This window comes from Delphinus delphis, chromosome 5, assembly GCF_949987515.2.
Source record: "Delphinus delphis chromosome 5, mDelDel1.2, whole genome shotgun sequence".
Taxonomy (NCBI): domain Eukaryota; kingdom Metazoa; phylum Chordata; class Mammalia; order Artiodactyla; family Delphinidae; genus Delphinus; species Delphinus delphis.
Genome location: NC_082687.1, coordinates 8,406,545 through 8,421,868, shown reverse-complemented (window position 1 = coordinate 8,421,868; position 15,324 = coordinate 8,406,545). Strand labels below are relative to the sequence as shown.

Genomic DNA, 15,324 nt, shown 5'->3' with positions numbered 1-15,324 from the left:
GAGTGAAAAGCTGCCTCGCCTCAAGTCTGGGTTAACCCTTCTGGGGTTGAATATCTGAACTTAGACTCGTCACCAGTGTGGTCTGTATTTGGTAGTAACAAGAATCATTGAGAACAAGACAGACCTCTGTGGGCTCTACTCTCATGTGATGGTGGCAGTACCTCTGGAGTTGAAATATTTGCTAATTACTCCAGATAAAGAAGATAGTCTGAACTAAGGTTCATACCTCAGTTAAGGATACCTTCGTACCTTACTTAAGGATATTCTTAAATTTTACAGAGATCACCCTGTCTAAGCCACTGAAAGAAGGAGAGGCGTTAGAGAGTCAGCACTAAACAGTGGGGAAAGCGATGGAAAGATAATAAACTTGCCGTCAAGAAACATATCCAGACACTGACAGCTAATTAGCCGTGTGAATTTGGGCAGGTCATCTTCCTCACCTATCAAAGGGGATAGTAATACCTACTACACTTACTTAGAGGAGAAATTCTATAGTTAAAGAATAGTATAGTTCTTTGTAAGTGGTAACTCTTCACATGTAACGAGTAGTAGCATATTGCTTTCCTTCTGATTTTGTTACTCTTACACTTGCATTATCTTTCAGTTCCTTGAAGCAAGAGTGCTTTACACGTAAGGTGATGCTCTACCGTTGCATTGTATTGGATGAGTAGTAGAAAGCGAGCTAAAGCATGATTTGTGGGAAGTGCCGCTGCAAATACCATAGAATCAAATTCCTTGAAACTCTCAAAACTTTTTACCCTGTTTTTCCTGTAATACTTATATATTTATGTGATGATAGAATGAACTGCCAAAAAATAGTTTGTACTATATGAAACCTTTTAAAAGCACGATTTATTCTTCCCTTAACAAGAACCAGAAATAACTTTTTCAGTAATAGCTTTATTGATATAATTTACATACCGTGCACCTCACCTACTTAAAGTATACAATTCAATGGTTATTAGTACAGTCACAACCATCACTGACAGTCAGTTTTAGAATATTTTCGTCACCCAAAAAGAAACCCTGTGCTCTTTAGCTCTCAAGCCCTACTGTGGGCTGAATGTTTGTGCCCCTCAAAATTCATATGCTGAAGCTTTAATCCCCAGTGTGATGGTATTTGGAGGTGGGACCTTTGGGAGGTAAGTAGATTTGGATGAGGCCGTAGAGGTGGAGCTCCCAAGATAGGATTGGTGCCCTTACAAGGAGACGAAAGGACCAGAGCACAGTCTCCCCACCCACCCCCATCCATGGAGGTACAGCAAGAAGGTGGAAATCTGCAAGCCAGGGAGAGCTCTCACCAGAACCTGCCACGCTGGCACCCTGATCTCAGACTTCCAATCTTTGGAACTGTGAGAAGTAAATGTTTCTGTTGTGGAAGCCACCCAACCTGTGGTATGTTGTTATAGCAGCCCAGACTGACCAAAGCCACCCTCAAGCCCCCTATCCCAGCTCTAGGCAACCACGAATCTACTTTCCGTCTCTATAGACTCGCCTTTTCTAGATACTACATTATAACAGATCATCAAGAAGCCAGATGTGGAAACTGATTTTATTTCTTGCATAAAAAAGGTATATTGATGGGAAATAGTGGGGACGCGGGTAGTAAAAAGAAATAGTAGGAAGCCCTAGAAGTTGATTTTTTAAAGTAAGTGGCCCCAGTAAAAGGAATAAAAGTACTGGGTGAGGGGAGAGGGAAGGGACACAGGATACATTCTATGAAAACCTTTTAAGGTTTGGGGTCAGGAAAACATGGCATCTTCTCATCAAATATAAGAATAAAAATCAGAACACTTGAACTTGATAGAAATAAAAATGAAGAACTGAACTGCTTTTCTCAGATCACATTGAATGGAACCAAAACACTAGAAAAAGTTAAGTAGGTTCAGGAAAAGCTTAAGGTGATACCTCAGTAGTTTTGCTGTCAGCAAAATGACGATGGGAAGAAACGTAACTTCGCTGTCTAGGTTAAAATGGCCCCTGAAACTAAAATTAGGAACCAAAAGCCAGCCAGAGGAGACCATTGATAAACTCTGCTGTGTTTTTGTAAGGGACTCTCCTTCATTTTCAACTCCTTGACTTGGTGAAAACTCAAGTGCCTGCCTCTGTGTGTGTGCGTGTGTGTCTGTCTCTGTGTCTTTCTCAGTTCCTCTAGTGCCGCCGCCTGGCACACCCCTGCAGTGCTTCCTCACGCCTTCACACATCCTCTGCCTTTGTTGGAGAACTTTTCTCCTGTCCATTATCTTTTTCCAGTGTGACCCGCACAATTCGCTCCCAGTGTCACTTACGTCCCCTAAGCTCCCCTAACTTGCGGGTCTGCACCGAGCTTCTGACTGACTTCAAGGTCTGGAGCTCTGGCTTCCACAGAGCCGAGATTCAGGATGTGAATCTCAGCCCCACCTGGCTCCGTGACCTTCCACCAGTTGCTTAACCTTTCTAAAACTTACTTTTCTTCTTTGAAAAAGCTGGTGAGTAATACCTTCCTCCAAAGATGTCACTGAGGATTGAGTGAGATGATGTACGTGAAGTTCTCAGCCCAGAGCCTGGCTTATTAGGGAGAGCTCTCAGTACGCGGTAGCTCTGGATCCCTTTTCTTATGAAAATGGTCAAATGTCAAGTTTCTGTTTCTCGGCTGGTCTATAAATTCTGGGAAGGTTGCGCCCATATCTTAATAGCCTGTGTATCTCCAGCCCCTCGCATAGGCTCTGATAAGTAGTAGACACTCAAAAAAGGCTGAATGAGCACTGGCCCGTGGTTTGGGAAGCTCACAGAGCTCAAGCCTGGGTGGACATCAACCTTTGTACACTCGCCGGTCACTCGTCCTCCTGCAAACCAGTGTAAAATCATGGCAGTGTAGATAGATACACGTCCTTGACTCCTCGTTCTGTGCAGAGCCCTCCTGTGGCAGGGGGAGGGTTCACTGGCTGGAAGGTGACAGGCGAATTCGCATTGCTTTCGGCACAGTTCTGTCTGCCTCAAGAAATGGGGAAATTATATACCTGCCATTAAGAATGTTATAATAAAGGGAATAATTGAAAGAATTTAGTAAAAAAAACAATTTCCTGTTTCCTTCTTCCCTTCTGCACGTATCCCCCTGTTCTTTTGCTTTTGTTTCAGTATCTGAAGATTAGAAAGCATTTTAACTGACTTGCTAATGTTCCAAAAATATTCTCTTATCCACTCATATCAACCCCCTCAAAAAGAAAGTTACTGTGTTCTTACATTCTAAACTGCTGCCTCCCTGAGGCGGTATTGCTATGTCTATAATAATGATACACATCAGTTTGCTGAACAAGAATCTCAAAAACAAATCAGAGCTTCCAGCTGCATTGAAAATAGTTTTGTGACTAAACCAAAAATTTCTCTAAGCTCCACCCAAACCTTTGGGTTTGCAATGAAGTAAAAAAAAATTTTCTTTGCCTGCTCTCAAGCCAGAACAAACAGATAGAGTGTGTGGCAAGGCCATATGCAAACATTGCCTTGCCTGAACAAATCCTTTTCTGGGCACACTGTACCCTGCGGAAAGCACAGGGTTTAGATTACTGGCACAATGGCGGAGCTCCCCCTCTGTGCAGTGGGAGAAAATTAATTTTCTTTTCTCAATAAGGGTGGGAGAAAACCCGTGGCACAGTTGCACTTGCATTAAGTTTGGAATCGCAGGGAAGAAGATAACTTAAACTAATCAACGTACAACTCTCTGAGAATGCTTCCAGCTGGCAAAGTTAATTTTACAAATTATGTGTTTTAAAAATATGCAATCACACGGTAGTGTCAGCACTCAGCATGGTCTTGATGGTGCTGACTATTCCACAGCCACTGACTGAGCACCCGGAATGTACCTTGCTAGGTGCCGGTGGGACAAACGTAAAGACAAATCCAGGAGGTGAGGCAAGCATCCGAACTCAGGAGCTTCAGCGTCTCTTGCTAAGCGCTGGCTCATGGCTGTGAACAGTGTCCGGGAGCCTGGAGGGAGGAGCCACTCCCCTCTCCAGGGTGATGGAGATGGCATCCCAGATTAGATGACATTTGAGCTGAGAGATGAAGTATTTACCAGGCAGAGAGAGGTGGTGAAAGCATTTAAGATAGAGGGAACAGCACGTACAGACAGAGTTATGAAAGTGCAGTGAGAGGTCGACAGAGGCTCACTGCCCTGAGATTGGGAGGACTCTTGTGCGCCAGGTTCAGACATCTGGATTTTACCCCAAAGACAGAGGGGAAGCAGGGAGGCTTTTAGGTTAGGGGGATAAATCTGGTGGGGGTATTAAGGGTAAACTGCTCTGGATGGCAGGGAAAAAGAGTACTGCCCCTCTGAAAGACTACGGCAGTGGAAATGGAAAGGAAAGATCAGATTCAGAAGACTTGCCTCTTTCTGAGATGAAATCAACACAGTCTGGTGATTGACCACGTGGGGGGGGTAAGGGATAAACTATTTTTTTTTTTTAAGGAGAGCAGTTGGCCTGTTAATACAACTTAAATATTGTAACAGGCATGAGGATTCTGTCCTGTGACTTCTAAACACATCTCCAGCCAGGATCCCCTGTAAAGTGGAATGTGAGGCTCTTGGCTGTGTCAGCCAGTCCACAGGTAGTAATAGTTTCCTGTTGACCTTCTCACTGTAGGGAAAGATACACAAGAGGTAGAAGGTGAAGCAATCCCACCCCTCCCTGCTTCAAACTTTACTCCCCTTCCCTGACAAGCGCACACCCTCACCACCCCCTCCAACTCCCTAGAGATTGAAAGGTGGTCATCAGAAGGGCATCCACGGGTAGAGCTAGCTGGGTAGAGGGACTGAATTAGAATGAGATGGTCCCTGGTTCCCTCCAAGTATAATAGTTCTTTGACTTGAAGAGACCAAAATATAGGTGATAAAGAATGCTGTGGTCACAAAGTAAGGAGGAATCGAAAAAAAAAAAACAAAACAAAACAGGGGTCCCTGAGTCTCCTTGACACCATCCTGTGGTATAAGCAGGAAAAGAATATTTTAAAGAGACTTGGATAGAGACACAGATGTACAGAACAGAAGTATGGACACCAAGGGGGGAAAGCGGGGATGGGGCTGGTGGTGGGATGAATTGGGAGATTGGGATTGACGTGTTTACACTGATGTGTATAAAATGGATGACTAGTAAGAACCTGCTGTATAAAAAATAAATAACGTTCAAAAATATATAAATAAATAAATGAAATAAAATTTTAAAAAAAAGAGAGAGAGAGAGAGAGACCTGGAAATCCTCTGTCAGCTCCACCACGGTCATCTAGAACGACATTCTCACGCCCATTGCTGGGCATATCTGGACCCGCTTCCTCTCTGATTTTCTGTGCCATCCACGCTTAACAAAATCTGTACTTCTTTGGCCCAGAGCTCATTCTGGCAGTGGGGCAGAGAAGAAAAGTGTTTGTTCTCTGTCCTATGAGAACATAGATCTTAATTCAGCAACATTCACTGAGTATTAATTACACATCAAGCCAGGGAGATGTGTTTTTAGCATAGCGTTTTTCACCTGTGGGTCATGACCTGTTGGTGGTCATAAAACCAATTGAGCAGGTTGTGACCAGTGTTTTATATAAAGCGAAGTATAACAAAATAGAAAACATCCAAAGTAAGAATAATTTTATGAAATGTGTCCCTTCTATGTGTCTGTGTACTACATATCATGATGTAAAATGTGTTTCTAACTGGATCGTGGCCAACGTTTTTCAAAACACTGACTCTGGACTGCTTACTGACGATAGTTTATTTGAACGAGAGGTTAGTACAGGCCTGGAAATCGAATCCTCGTGTCAGTGTGGGAAATCCGTTCTAGTCTTAGCATCGCTACAAATGAATTTCCAGAGCACAACCTTTACATAAGATGGACACACTTTTGTCAGGTTTTAATTCCGGATTTGGGAAAAAAACATTTTTTTAGTAGATATATTAGTTTCCTAGCACAGCTGTGACGAAGTACCACAAACAGGGTAGCCCAGAAAGCCAGCAATTTCTTTTTTTTTTTTTTTTTTGCGGTATGTGGGCCTCTCACTGTTGCGGCCTCTCCCGTTGCGGAGCACAGGCTCCGGACGCGCAGGCTCAGCGGCCATGGCTCACGGGCCCAGCCGCTCCGCGGCATGTGGGATCTTCCCGGACCGGGGCACGAACCCGTGTCCCTTGCGTCGGCAGGCGGACTCTCAACCACTGCGCCACCAGGGAAGCCCAACCAGCAATTTCTTGTCTCACGGTTCTGGAGGCCAGAAGTCCCAAATTTACACGTTGGCTAGGGCTGTGCTCCCTCTAAAAACCCTGGGGAATGAGTTGTCCCCTGCCTCTCTCCTCGCTTCCTGGAGATCTTGGCTTGTGGCAACACAATTCCAGTCTTCACAACTTGTGCTCCCTGTGTGCAAATATCCTGTTGATAAGAGCGCTGGTCATATTGAATTAGGGCCCACTACGGTAACTTCACTTTAACTTGGTCACCTCTATAAAGACTGTATTTGCAAATAAGATCACATCCTGAGTTTCTGGGGGTCAGGGCTTCAGCGCGTCTTTTTGCAGGGACACAATTCATCCCCTAACAATATATTTCAAATTTCTACTAAGCAATCAGGAAAATGGTAGAAATACTTTCCTGTCTTATTGGGGGGAAAGCTGTAAATGTTTGGAAGTCTTCTGATCGGTTTTGCTTCCGAAGTGTAATACCTCTTGGTGTTAGCTAAACTTTCTAGTCCTGTGAACATTAACATTTCAGCGTATTGCATTACCCTTTGGTCAGGAAAACATATTTGCTCTTGAACTTCAATGGTTTGTTTTTATTTCTACTGACAGCTAGGTGTTGCATTCTTAGTTACAACATACAAATAATAAAACTGGAAACAAAGTTGCTTGGGTTTATAGTAAAGAAGTATACATCCATCTACAAAAATGCCCCCTGAAGTTACAGGGGCAAACACTTAGCTGTGAACTGATCTGTTTTCCAAAACTGACTTGTTTTCCAAAAGGAACAGGGAGATTGTTTTCTCCCGTGTTCCTGAATGGAGCTGAACCAAAAATCTGAACAGCAGAACGCCAGCTGCTACATCACACCCCAAATGGAGCGGTATAAATGCTATAAATGGAGGGTTATGAATGTTAATGCCTGAGACTGTGGATAAATCAAAAGGCTCCAGTGTGGTACTTTATAGTTTGCAGAGGAAGGAAGGAAAGAAAATGTGCTAATTCCACTCACCTCATCGTCCTCCAAGAAAATTCATCTATGAAAATTCTTCCACTTAGTACATTCTGTTGCAACGTGAGGGAGGAACCTGAATTCCAGAGAAAATGTTTACTTAATACTTTAAATTTTGTCCTTTCACTTGGCCCTCCCTTTCTCTCTCCCCCTGGCTGTTTGTGGTTTGTTTGTTTGTTTGTATTTAAGCCCCAGTAGATGTTTTTTCGAGTTTCTTCAATGAATGGAACCTAATCCTTAGCCTTTCCCTATTTTGCTGTACTTTTCAGTACCCAAGGAACACTTACAAACTATTTCTCCTAGCTCAGATCACTTGAAAATGTGAAGTATGTAGCCCAATATGCAGATTATGTTAATTTGCGGGTAGCCAGCCGCATTAACCAATTAGAAAGTTGGACTAATTGGAACATTTATCAGGACAGTTCAAAAGGGAATTGAATGGAATGGTGGTTTGATCCAGTAACTGAGAGTCCGTTCTGAATACCTCAGGCTGGGAATTCTCCCAAGAGTATTTGGTTTTTCTTAGACACAGAAAACGCCATGCTTTTCACAATTTCGGTGAGCTTGCTGTGTAATTAAATTGATAGGGATTGCATTCTGTGGCTTCAGTTTAGACCCGAGTGCAGCTCAGGAAGAGATTGTGAGTCTAGGTGTCATCCATTCCTGTGCCTTTATGTTCAACCAATGTTGAACCACATAAAAAGATAAGTTAGTGTAGCACAGGGAACGGCACTCAATATTCTGTAATAACCTATATGGGAAAAGAATCTGAAAAAGAATGAATATATGTACATGTGTAACTGAATTACTTTGCCGTAGGCCTGAAGCTAACACAACACTGTAAATCAATTAAACGCCAATATAAAATAAAAATTAAATTTAAAAAAAAGGTAAGTTAGGCCCCCACTAAAACCCTCCAGTCTGTTATTGCCCTTCTCAGTTGTAGCTTCTTAGATTTGGACTGTTACTTGGGTCTATTTGATAAATGTCCTTCCCACAGGTAGCTGTTTTGAGAGCCTGTAACACCCCATGTCTGAGGACATTAGGCACCCAGTGGCCTGTCATACATGAGGTGATTGCCCAAATCTCTCAGTGTATTTAAATTAAAAAAAAAAAAAAGGCAAACTAATTAGCTGCTTAAACTTGGCTATTATTCTGAGTCAGCAAACAGGAAATAATTAAAACATTGGGTTTATACTAGTAACCAAGGAGGAAACTGAATGAATTCCAGGTTGTTATGGTTTGTCATTGGCTTCATTTCATGACAGGCACTCCCCTCTTCATTCACAGTACATGTGCTTATTTTTAAAAATTGCAAGTAAATCTGAATTAATTCTCAATTTAAAATTTAGGGAAAAAATGACAACTCAGTTGATATCATTGGACATGTCTGAGATTGATGTAAAGCTAGGAACAGGCGTAAATATCTCTATAAATAGGTGTTTGGGGACATATAATAATAGTCCAATATTCATTTTGCACAGAGGTAGACATGGTGATATTTTCAAATGTTTTGCATTCCAGTGTGTAAATTTTATGGAAAAGTTTCTTTTCTCTGTTCTATTTGGAAGAATTGTCCTTGGCCATTTTTCCTTCAAATTGCCTGTAAAGTCAATGCATAAAATTGATTTTTAGAATTAATTGACTTAATCAGTTTGAAATCAATGCTTTAGTTGTTTTATAATTTATACTGTTGTCAAGATTACATTACTAAACCCCGGGCAAGGGTACTTTTATGAAAGGGAAAAAAGAAATCGGCTAATTAAGTGTCAAAATTAATTATTTATCCTCGTTTTCTTTTCCAATTATATTGTTCTTCTTGGGTACTGTGCGTGGATTGCTGCCCTGTTGACCGCTACTGAGTAAGCAAATCTGCTGAGTCTGTTTCGTTTCATTTAAATAACAGTGCTTACATTTTCTTTTTTGGAACACTTATAACTGCTCAGAATTCAGGGACATATCCCAATTAAGAATTTCTGATTTTTGTCTTTCATTGACAAATTTACCTTATACAAGTGCAGCCTGAAAAATATTTGCTCACGATTAAAAACTTGTGTTTCTATCGAGACATTCTTGACATAGTGCCAATACATGTTAATAAATTAATCACCTTGTACACACCGTCAGGCATAATGCATTGTGAATGGACTTTGACTAAGGTCGGTGTAGAGTTGCCATAATCAGAAGCATGACATGGAGCTTATAAATTATAAAGTCCACAAGGTCTTGTGCCAGAATGAGGACATTCACTCCAGAATATTTTGATAAGTTAAAATTGAAGGCAAGGTAGTAAACAACAAAAGTGTGTGTGTGGTCTGCACATCACTAGCTGTGTGACCTGGTTAAGTTGTGTGCCCTCTCTGAGCCTGCTGCTCTCAAGGGAGGGGCAAGTACCAGGGAGGGTTTTTATGAGGATTCACATCAGATAATTAATGTCGAGCACCCGATGGTACCTGGCTGATGAATAACTGTCTGAGGGAGAGAAGGTGTAAAGAGAGAAAAGATTGATTTTGATTGCCTCTGTTGGCTACAAGGAAATTTTCAGGCACACACAAAAAGCGTTAACCGAAGCACATGAACAGCTGTGTTCAGAACTCTGTACCCTTAAATCATCTCCCAAAGCACTCCTGATTTCTAAGAAAACCAACCATATTGCTAACTGAACGTTCACTAAAGTACCCTTGTTAATTTTCATTATAATTTGTTACGTGTTAGAGTTAAGGATCTGTTCTGGGCAAAAAAAGTACTTAGTGTGGTGCTCATTTTATAACACTTGTGTGGCCCAAATCTTGGCTCCCTGTACACCGATGCCGAAATGAGATACAGAGAGTATTGGAGGAGAAAGAAGGGGTGGGTTTATTCTTTGCCAGGCAAAGAGGGGAACACAGCAGGCTAGCACCTCAAGAACTGTGCCCCCTCCCTGGGGCATAGGGAGAGGTCAGGGCTCGAGGTCGGGGGTGTGCAATAAGGATGGAGGCAGTGGGTTTATTCTTTGCCAGGCAAAGAGGGGAACACAGCAGGCTAGCACCTCAAGAACTGTGCCCCCTCCCTGGGGCATAGGGAGAGGTCAGGGCTCGTGGTCGGGGGTGTGCAATAAGGATGGAGGCAGTAACAGTCCTGCATTCTTCTTTCTTCTGCAGAGTTTCGAAAGGGTGGGGTTGCTGACGGGATTAGGGTGTGTGCAGGGTCTCAGGTGGTCCGTCTGCTGATCTTGATGAGTTTCTCTGGTCCCTTTAATCTCGCCTCACGTGGTTTCGTGGCAGCTCCTCCCTTGATTTGCAACTGTTCGAATCTGCCCTTTGGAACTCAGGGAAGGTCATGGAGGCTGGAGTCTTGCCTACAAGGAATGGGGAACAGAAAGGCCTCTGTGCCTGGGAGCCCCATGGGCTCCGCTCGGTTTCACATGGAGGCAATGTTCCCATAATGGTAAAATCATTATAGGTTTTTTGTTGCAGCCTCTTTGCACAGTGTTGGTCACACTTAGTACTCTTTGACACTGAACCCTCGATTAGGAAACAAACCCAATTCTAACATGTTTATAATTTGTTCAGTGTTTTCAAGGACTGTGTTGAAGTCAAACGTGTAAGCCCCTTGTATCAGTCTGGCTTAAAGTAGTCACTACTGTAATAGCGCTGCTCTAGGTGGTTTCTTCCCAAGACACGTGGACAGTTCCCAGGTGTTAGTGCCTGTAACTTGTCAAGCTTTGCCTTCAGCCCATTAACATTATAGAGTCAAGAATAAAACTGATCTGTCACTTACCTTTCACTTGGGAAGAATTGGCACAATCAGTTACAAACAAAATCTTTGGCAAGATAAACACTAGAATAGTTAAGCGATATTGACATTGGAAACCAAAATCATGAGAGAGTGACAGATAGTATGCCGTATTTTTTTTTTTTTTTTTTTTTTTTTTTTGCGGTACACGGGCCTCTCACTGTTGTGGCCTCTCCCATTGCAGAGCACAGGCTCTGGACGCACAGGCTCAGCGGCCACGGCTCACGGGCCCAGCTGCTCCGCGGCATGTGGGATATTCCTGGATTGGGGCACGAACCCGTGTCCCCTGCATCGGCAGGCAGACTCTCAACCACTGCGCCACCAGGGAAGCCCTAGTATGCCATATTTTATGTGCCGTCTTGCAACTAAAATGTTAAGACCTTTTCAACTTCCAGGACAGGGTTGCGTGCGTGTGTGTGTGTGTGTGTGTGTGTGTGTGTGTCTGTTTTACACTATAACTTGTAATAAGATTTTTGGTGATTGCCAGGATAATATTACCAACTGAAGCAAATTTTTCTCTTTTCATCAATGTTGCTTGTGGTATACCACAGGGGTACAAGAAGAAAATATTAGCGCTTCTTAATTTTATCTGATACTTCACATTTCTACTTTTATCTGTTTAATGATGCACATAATTAACATAAATAGATACTCAGTCATATATTAAGGGGAGTAGCTGCTTAAAAGCAAATTTTTATATGAGTGTGTAATCAAAAATGTTCAAAGACCACTCCAGTAGACACTGAAGGGGAGAGACTCATTCATTGATTCGAGGTAATTTATCAGAAGAAAAAAACATGTAGAAGAAAGGAAAAATATTTTACTATAGTATGTATTTTATATTTTTAATTAAATATTTTTATATTAAGCTTCATATTGCTTCAGTGCTGTTTGAGGAACTTAAACTATTTTTTTTTGGCTGCGTTGCGTCTTCATTGCTCTACATGAGCTTTCTCTAGTTGAGGCGAGCGGGGGCTACTCTTCATTTTGGTGTGCGGGCTTCTCATTGCAGTGGTTTCTCTTGTTGTGGAGCACAGGCTTCAGTAGTTGCAGCATGTGGGCTCAGTAGCTGTGGCTCAGGGGCTCTAAAGCGCAGGCTCAGTAGTTGTGGCGCACAGGCTTCATTGCTCCGCGGCACGTGGGATCTTCCTGGACCGGGTATTGAACCCATGTCCCCTGCATTGGCAGGCGGATTCTTAAGCACTGCGCCACCAGGGAAGTCCCTTAAACTATTCTTTATAGTTTCATTTGTGTCCTTTCATGTTATTCACCCTCATTAATACTGTGCGTAACTATAGACGACAAAGAGCATGAGTGTTGTTTACTGATGCCCTAGCATTTCATTGCTAGGGCAGCATACACTTAACAGGAGTATTTTGTTGGCTGTCTTACTTTCATCATCATGTTAATGAGTTGTAATTAGCTTTATTGAGATAATTGAGTATGTAATCATTTTAAGGGTTTATGTGTAATATATGAATACTTGGATTGGGCTTGTAGAATAAGGTAGTAAAAAACTTCCTCTTCAAAGGGTGATGTGAACTGCTTTTGCCTTAGGCTAATCTTGAAAGAAACCTCTCTTGATGGTCTCCCTTGAAGAAGTGATTGACCTTGGCTAGGTCCAAGGTAGCGTATATTTTACTAACCTTACTCCATAGTGAGATTAGCTCTAATGTGTCAAAAGAAAAATTGTGATAGGTGGAACAGAGTTTTAGTAAAATTGAGATGTTATGATATTAACAGGAATTATATTAATTCAAGTTTTCTTTTCCTTTCAGTTCGCAGGAAGATGAAAGACCTATGTCACCTTTCTATTTGAGGTACTTATTTGATTTTTATTGGTCTGTTACAGGGAATTGGGGAGGGTTAAGGCTTCTTTGGGTTTATTTGCCCACGTTAATTCTTTTCAATAGAATATTCTGTGCTGTGGCCAGGCTAAGCTTATTGGAATCCCTCACCATAATGTTCATGCTATATTTTTCTTCTCTTTTGTTTAAGAAATCTTAGAACAAATTTTAACGTAGTTGAAAAGACTAAAATAAGATATTTGGTTTTAAATTCAAAGATGTCAAGCTCTCCATTTGAATTTCAAAATCTGCCTAATGATTAGGCTGTAACCTAAATTTTAAAATCGCTGTTCCACACATACATGCTGGTGGGGCGGGTTCTGGGCCTAAGGCTCACTTGCTGAAGGAGTCTGGGGTTACATTAGGTCATTTTCTAGATAGTAGCAAAGTGTGAAACTAATGTTCAGCAAGTTCTTAGAGTTCAGGATTATTTTCTAAAGTTTATAAAGCCAGAATGACAACTCTTAAAACAGGTAAGTTTACATCAAAGTAGCTGTTAGATGAGATCACTTCCCTCCAGACTAAGAAGTTGTTGTATTGATGTGATTTTTCAGTGAACCATCCCACTTAGGTATCAGTAAGAACCTGGAACCAGGCTTTTTTCTTACTTGCTGCATTTCTTTCCTCACTACCTACCCACTTCAGAGGCTTAGAAACTATATTTGAAAGTAATATGACCATATAAATTCAAGTTTAAATTGCTGAAGTTTTTTTTTTGTTTTTCTTTTAACCTTTCCTCAATTTTGAATTCTACTTTTTAAAAAGCAGTGTCGGGTGTGGAGAAAAGGGAACCCTCTTGCACTGTTGGTGGGAGTGTAAATTGATACAGCCACTATGAGAACAGTATGGAGGTTCCTTAAAAAACTACAAATAGAACTACCATACCCAGCAATCCCACTACTGGGCATATACCCTGAGAAAACCATAATTCAAAAAGAGTCATGTACCACAATGTTCATTGCAGCTCTATTTACAATAGCCAGGACGTGGAAGCAACCTAAGTGTCCATCGACAGAAGAATGGATAAAGAAGATGTGGCACATATATGCAATGGAATATTACTCAGCCATAAAAAGAAACAAAATTGAGTTATTTGTAGTGAGGTGCATGGACCTAGAGTCTGTCATACAGAGTGAAGTAAGTCAGAAAGAGAAAAACAAATACCGTATGCTAACACATATATATGGAATCTAAAAAAAAAAAAAGTCATGAAGAACCTAGGGGCAAGACGGGAATAAAGACACAGACCTACTAGAGAATGGACTTGAGGACACAGGGAGGGGGAAGGGTAAGCTGGGACAAAGTGAGAGAGTGGCATGGACATATATACACTACCAAACGTAAAATAGATAGCTAGTGGGAAGCAGCTGCATAGCGCAGGGCGATCAGCTCAGTGCTTTGTGACCACCTAGAGGGATGGGATAGGGAGGGTGGGAGGGAGACGCAAGAGGGAGGAGATATGGGGACATATGTATATGTATAGCTGATTCACTTTGTTATACAGCAGAAACTAACACACCATTGTAAAACAATTATACTCCAATAAAGATGTAAAAAAAGCAGTGTCAGGGTATCACGTAAATAGTTTCTTTGTTTCTGAGTCTGATTTGTTGCAGTAGTCTCATTGTTAGATTTAGACTTTAATTCAACCACCACAGTTCCGAAATGTGTCATAGGGAGTCAGGCTTGGCCAAGTAACTGGTTTGCAGTAGTGCTCTGCCCTTTAGCTAGTTGAAGCTTGTTGCGTAATCACTTTGTGGCAAGGCAGGGAACATCTGAGGTTTCAGTTTGAGACAACATGGTGGTCCATTTGATTCGTCCTGGTTTCCTGCCAACCAATAAAATTACATGATAATTTAAAAATTATGTAAGAATTAGGTTGGTACAAGTTAATTTAGCTTTTTTCTTACCCACTTGACATGAAATAGGGAGAATCTATTGATAAAACATGAACTGTTTTTTTTTAATTATTTGCATGGCTGGTTTGAGATTGACTTTTCTTGAGTTAATCTAGTATACAGAATTCAAGTAGAAAAAGGAAAACATGATTGTTAATTATGACTAAGTTCTAGATTTTGGGACTAGAATCAGAAACATGTCCACTGATAATTTAATGTATAAATCAGTGCATTTTTTTTTTTGCACTACCTCTAGTAAGAGCAAATGAGTGCTTAAACATTTTAAATAAATTTTTGTAATGTCCTTGTCTTCTATTCCTTTCCCTCCAACTTTATTACAATTCCTTTGCTGCAGTGTTAGAAAAGGGGAGTCATTACATGACTAATGAATTTCATGATGATTTATTAACATGATGAAAAACTAAATTGGCTCTTTTAAATCCAAAATAATTTTTTCTGTGCCTTTGAAAAGTAAAAAATGATTGGTAGTGACAAAATGGTATCTTCCCTGGCTAAGGATGTTGAATACTAAATATTATGTATCGACAGTGTTAATTGGTCAGGTTTTTCAGGGGAGGAAAGGCCCAATCAAGACATGAGACCCAT

General features: G+C 41.3%; 1 protein-coding gene across 2 annotated transcripts in view; it reads left to right on the top strand.

The window, feature by feature from the left end:
• FAM13A (family with sequence similarity 13 member A) overlaps positions 1-15,324 on the top strand; it is a 336,376-nt gene that overhangs the window by 241,198 nt on the left and 79,854 nt on the right. For both annotated transcript variants that reach the window (XM_060011983.2, XM_069540673.1), the window contains one exon: positions 12,752-12,793. In XM_060011983.2, the coding sequence (XP_059867966.1) occupies positions 12,752-12,793 (42 nt within the window). The remainder of the gene's footprint in view (positions 1-12,751; positions 12,794-15,324) is intronic.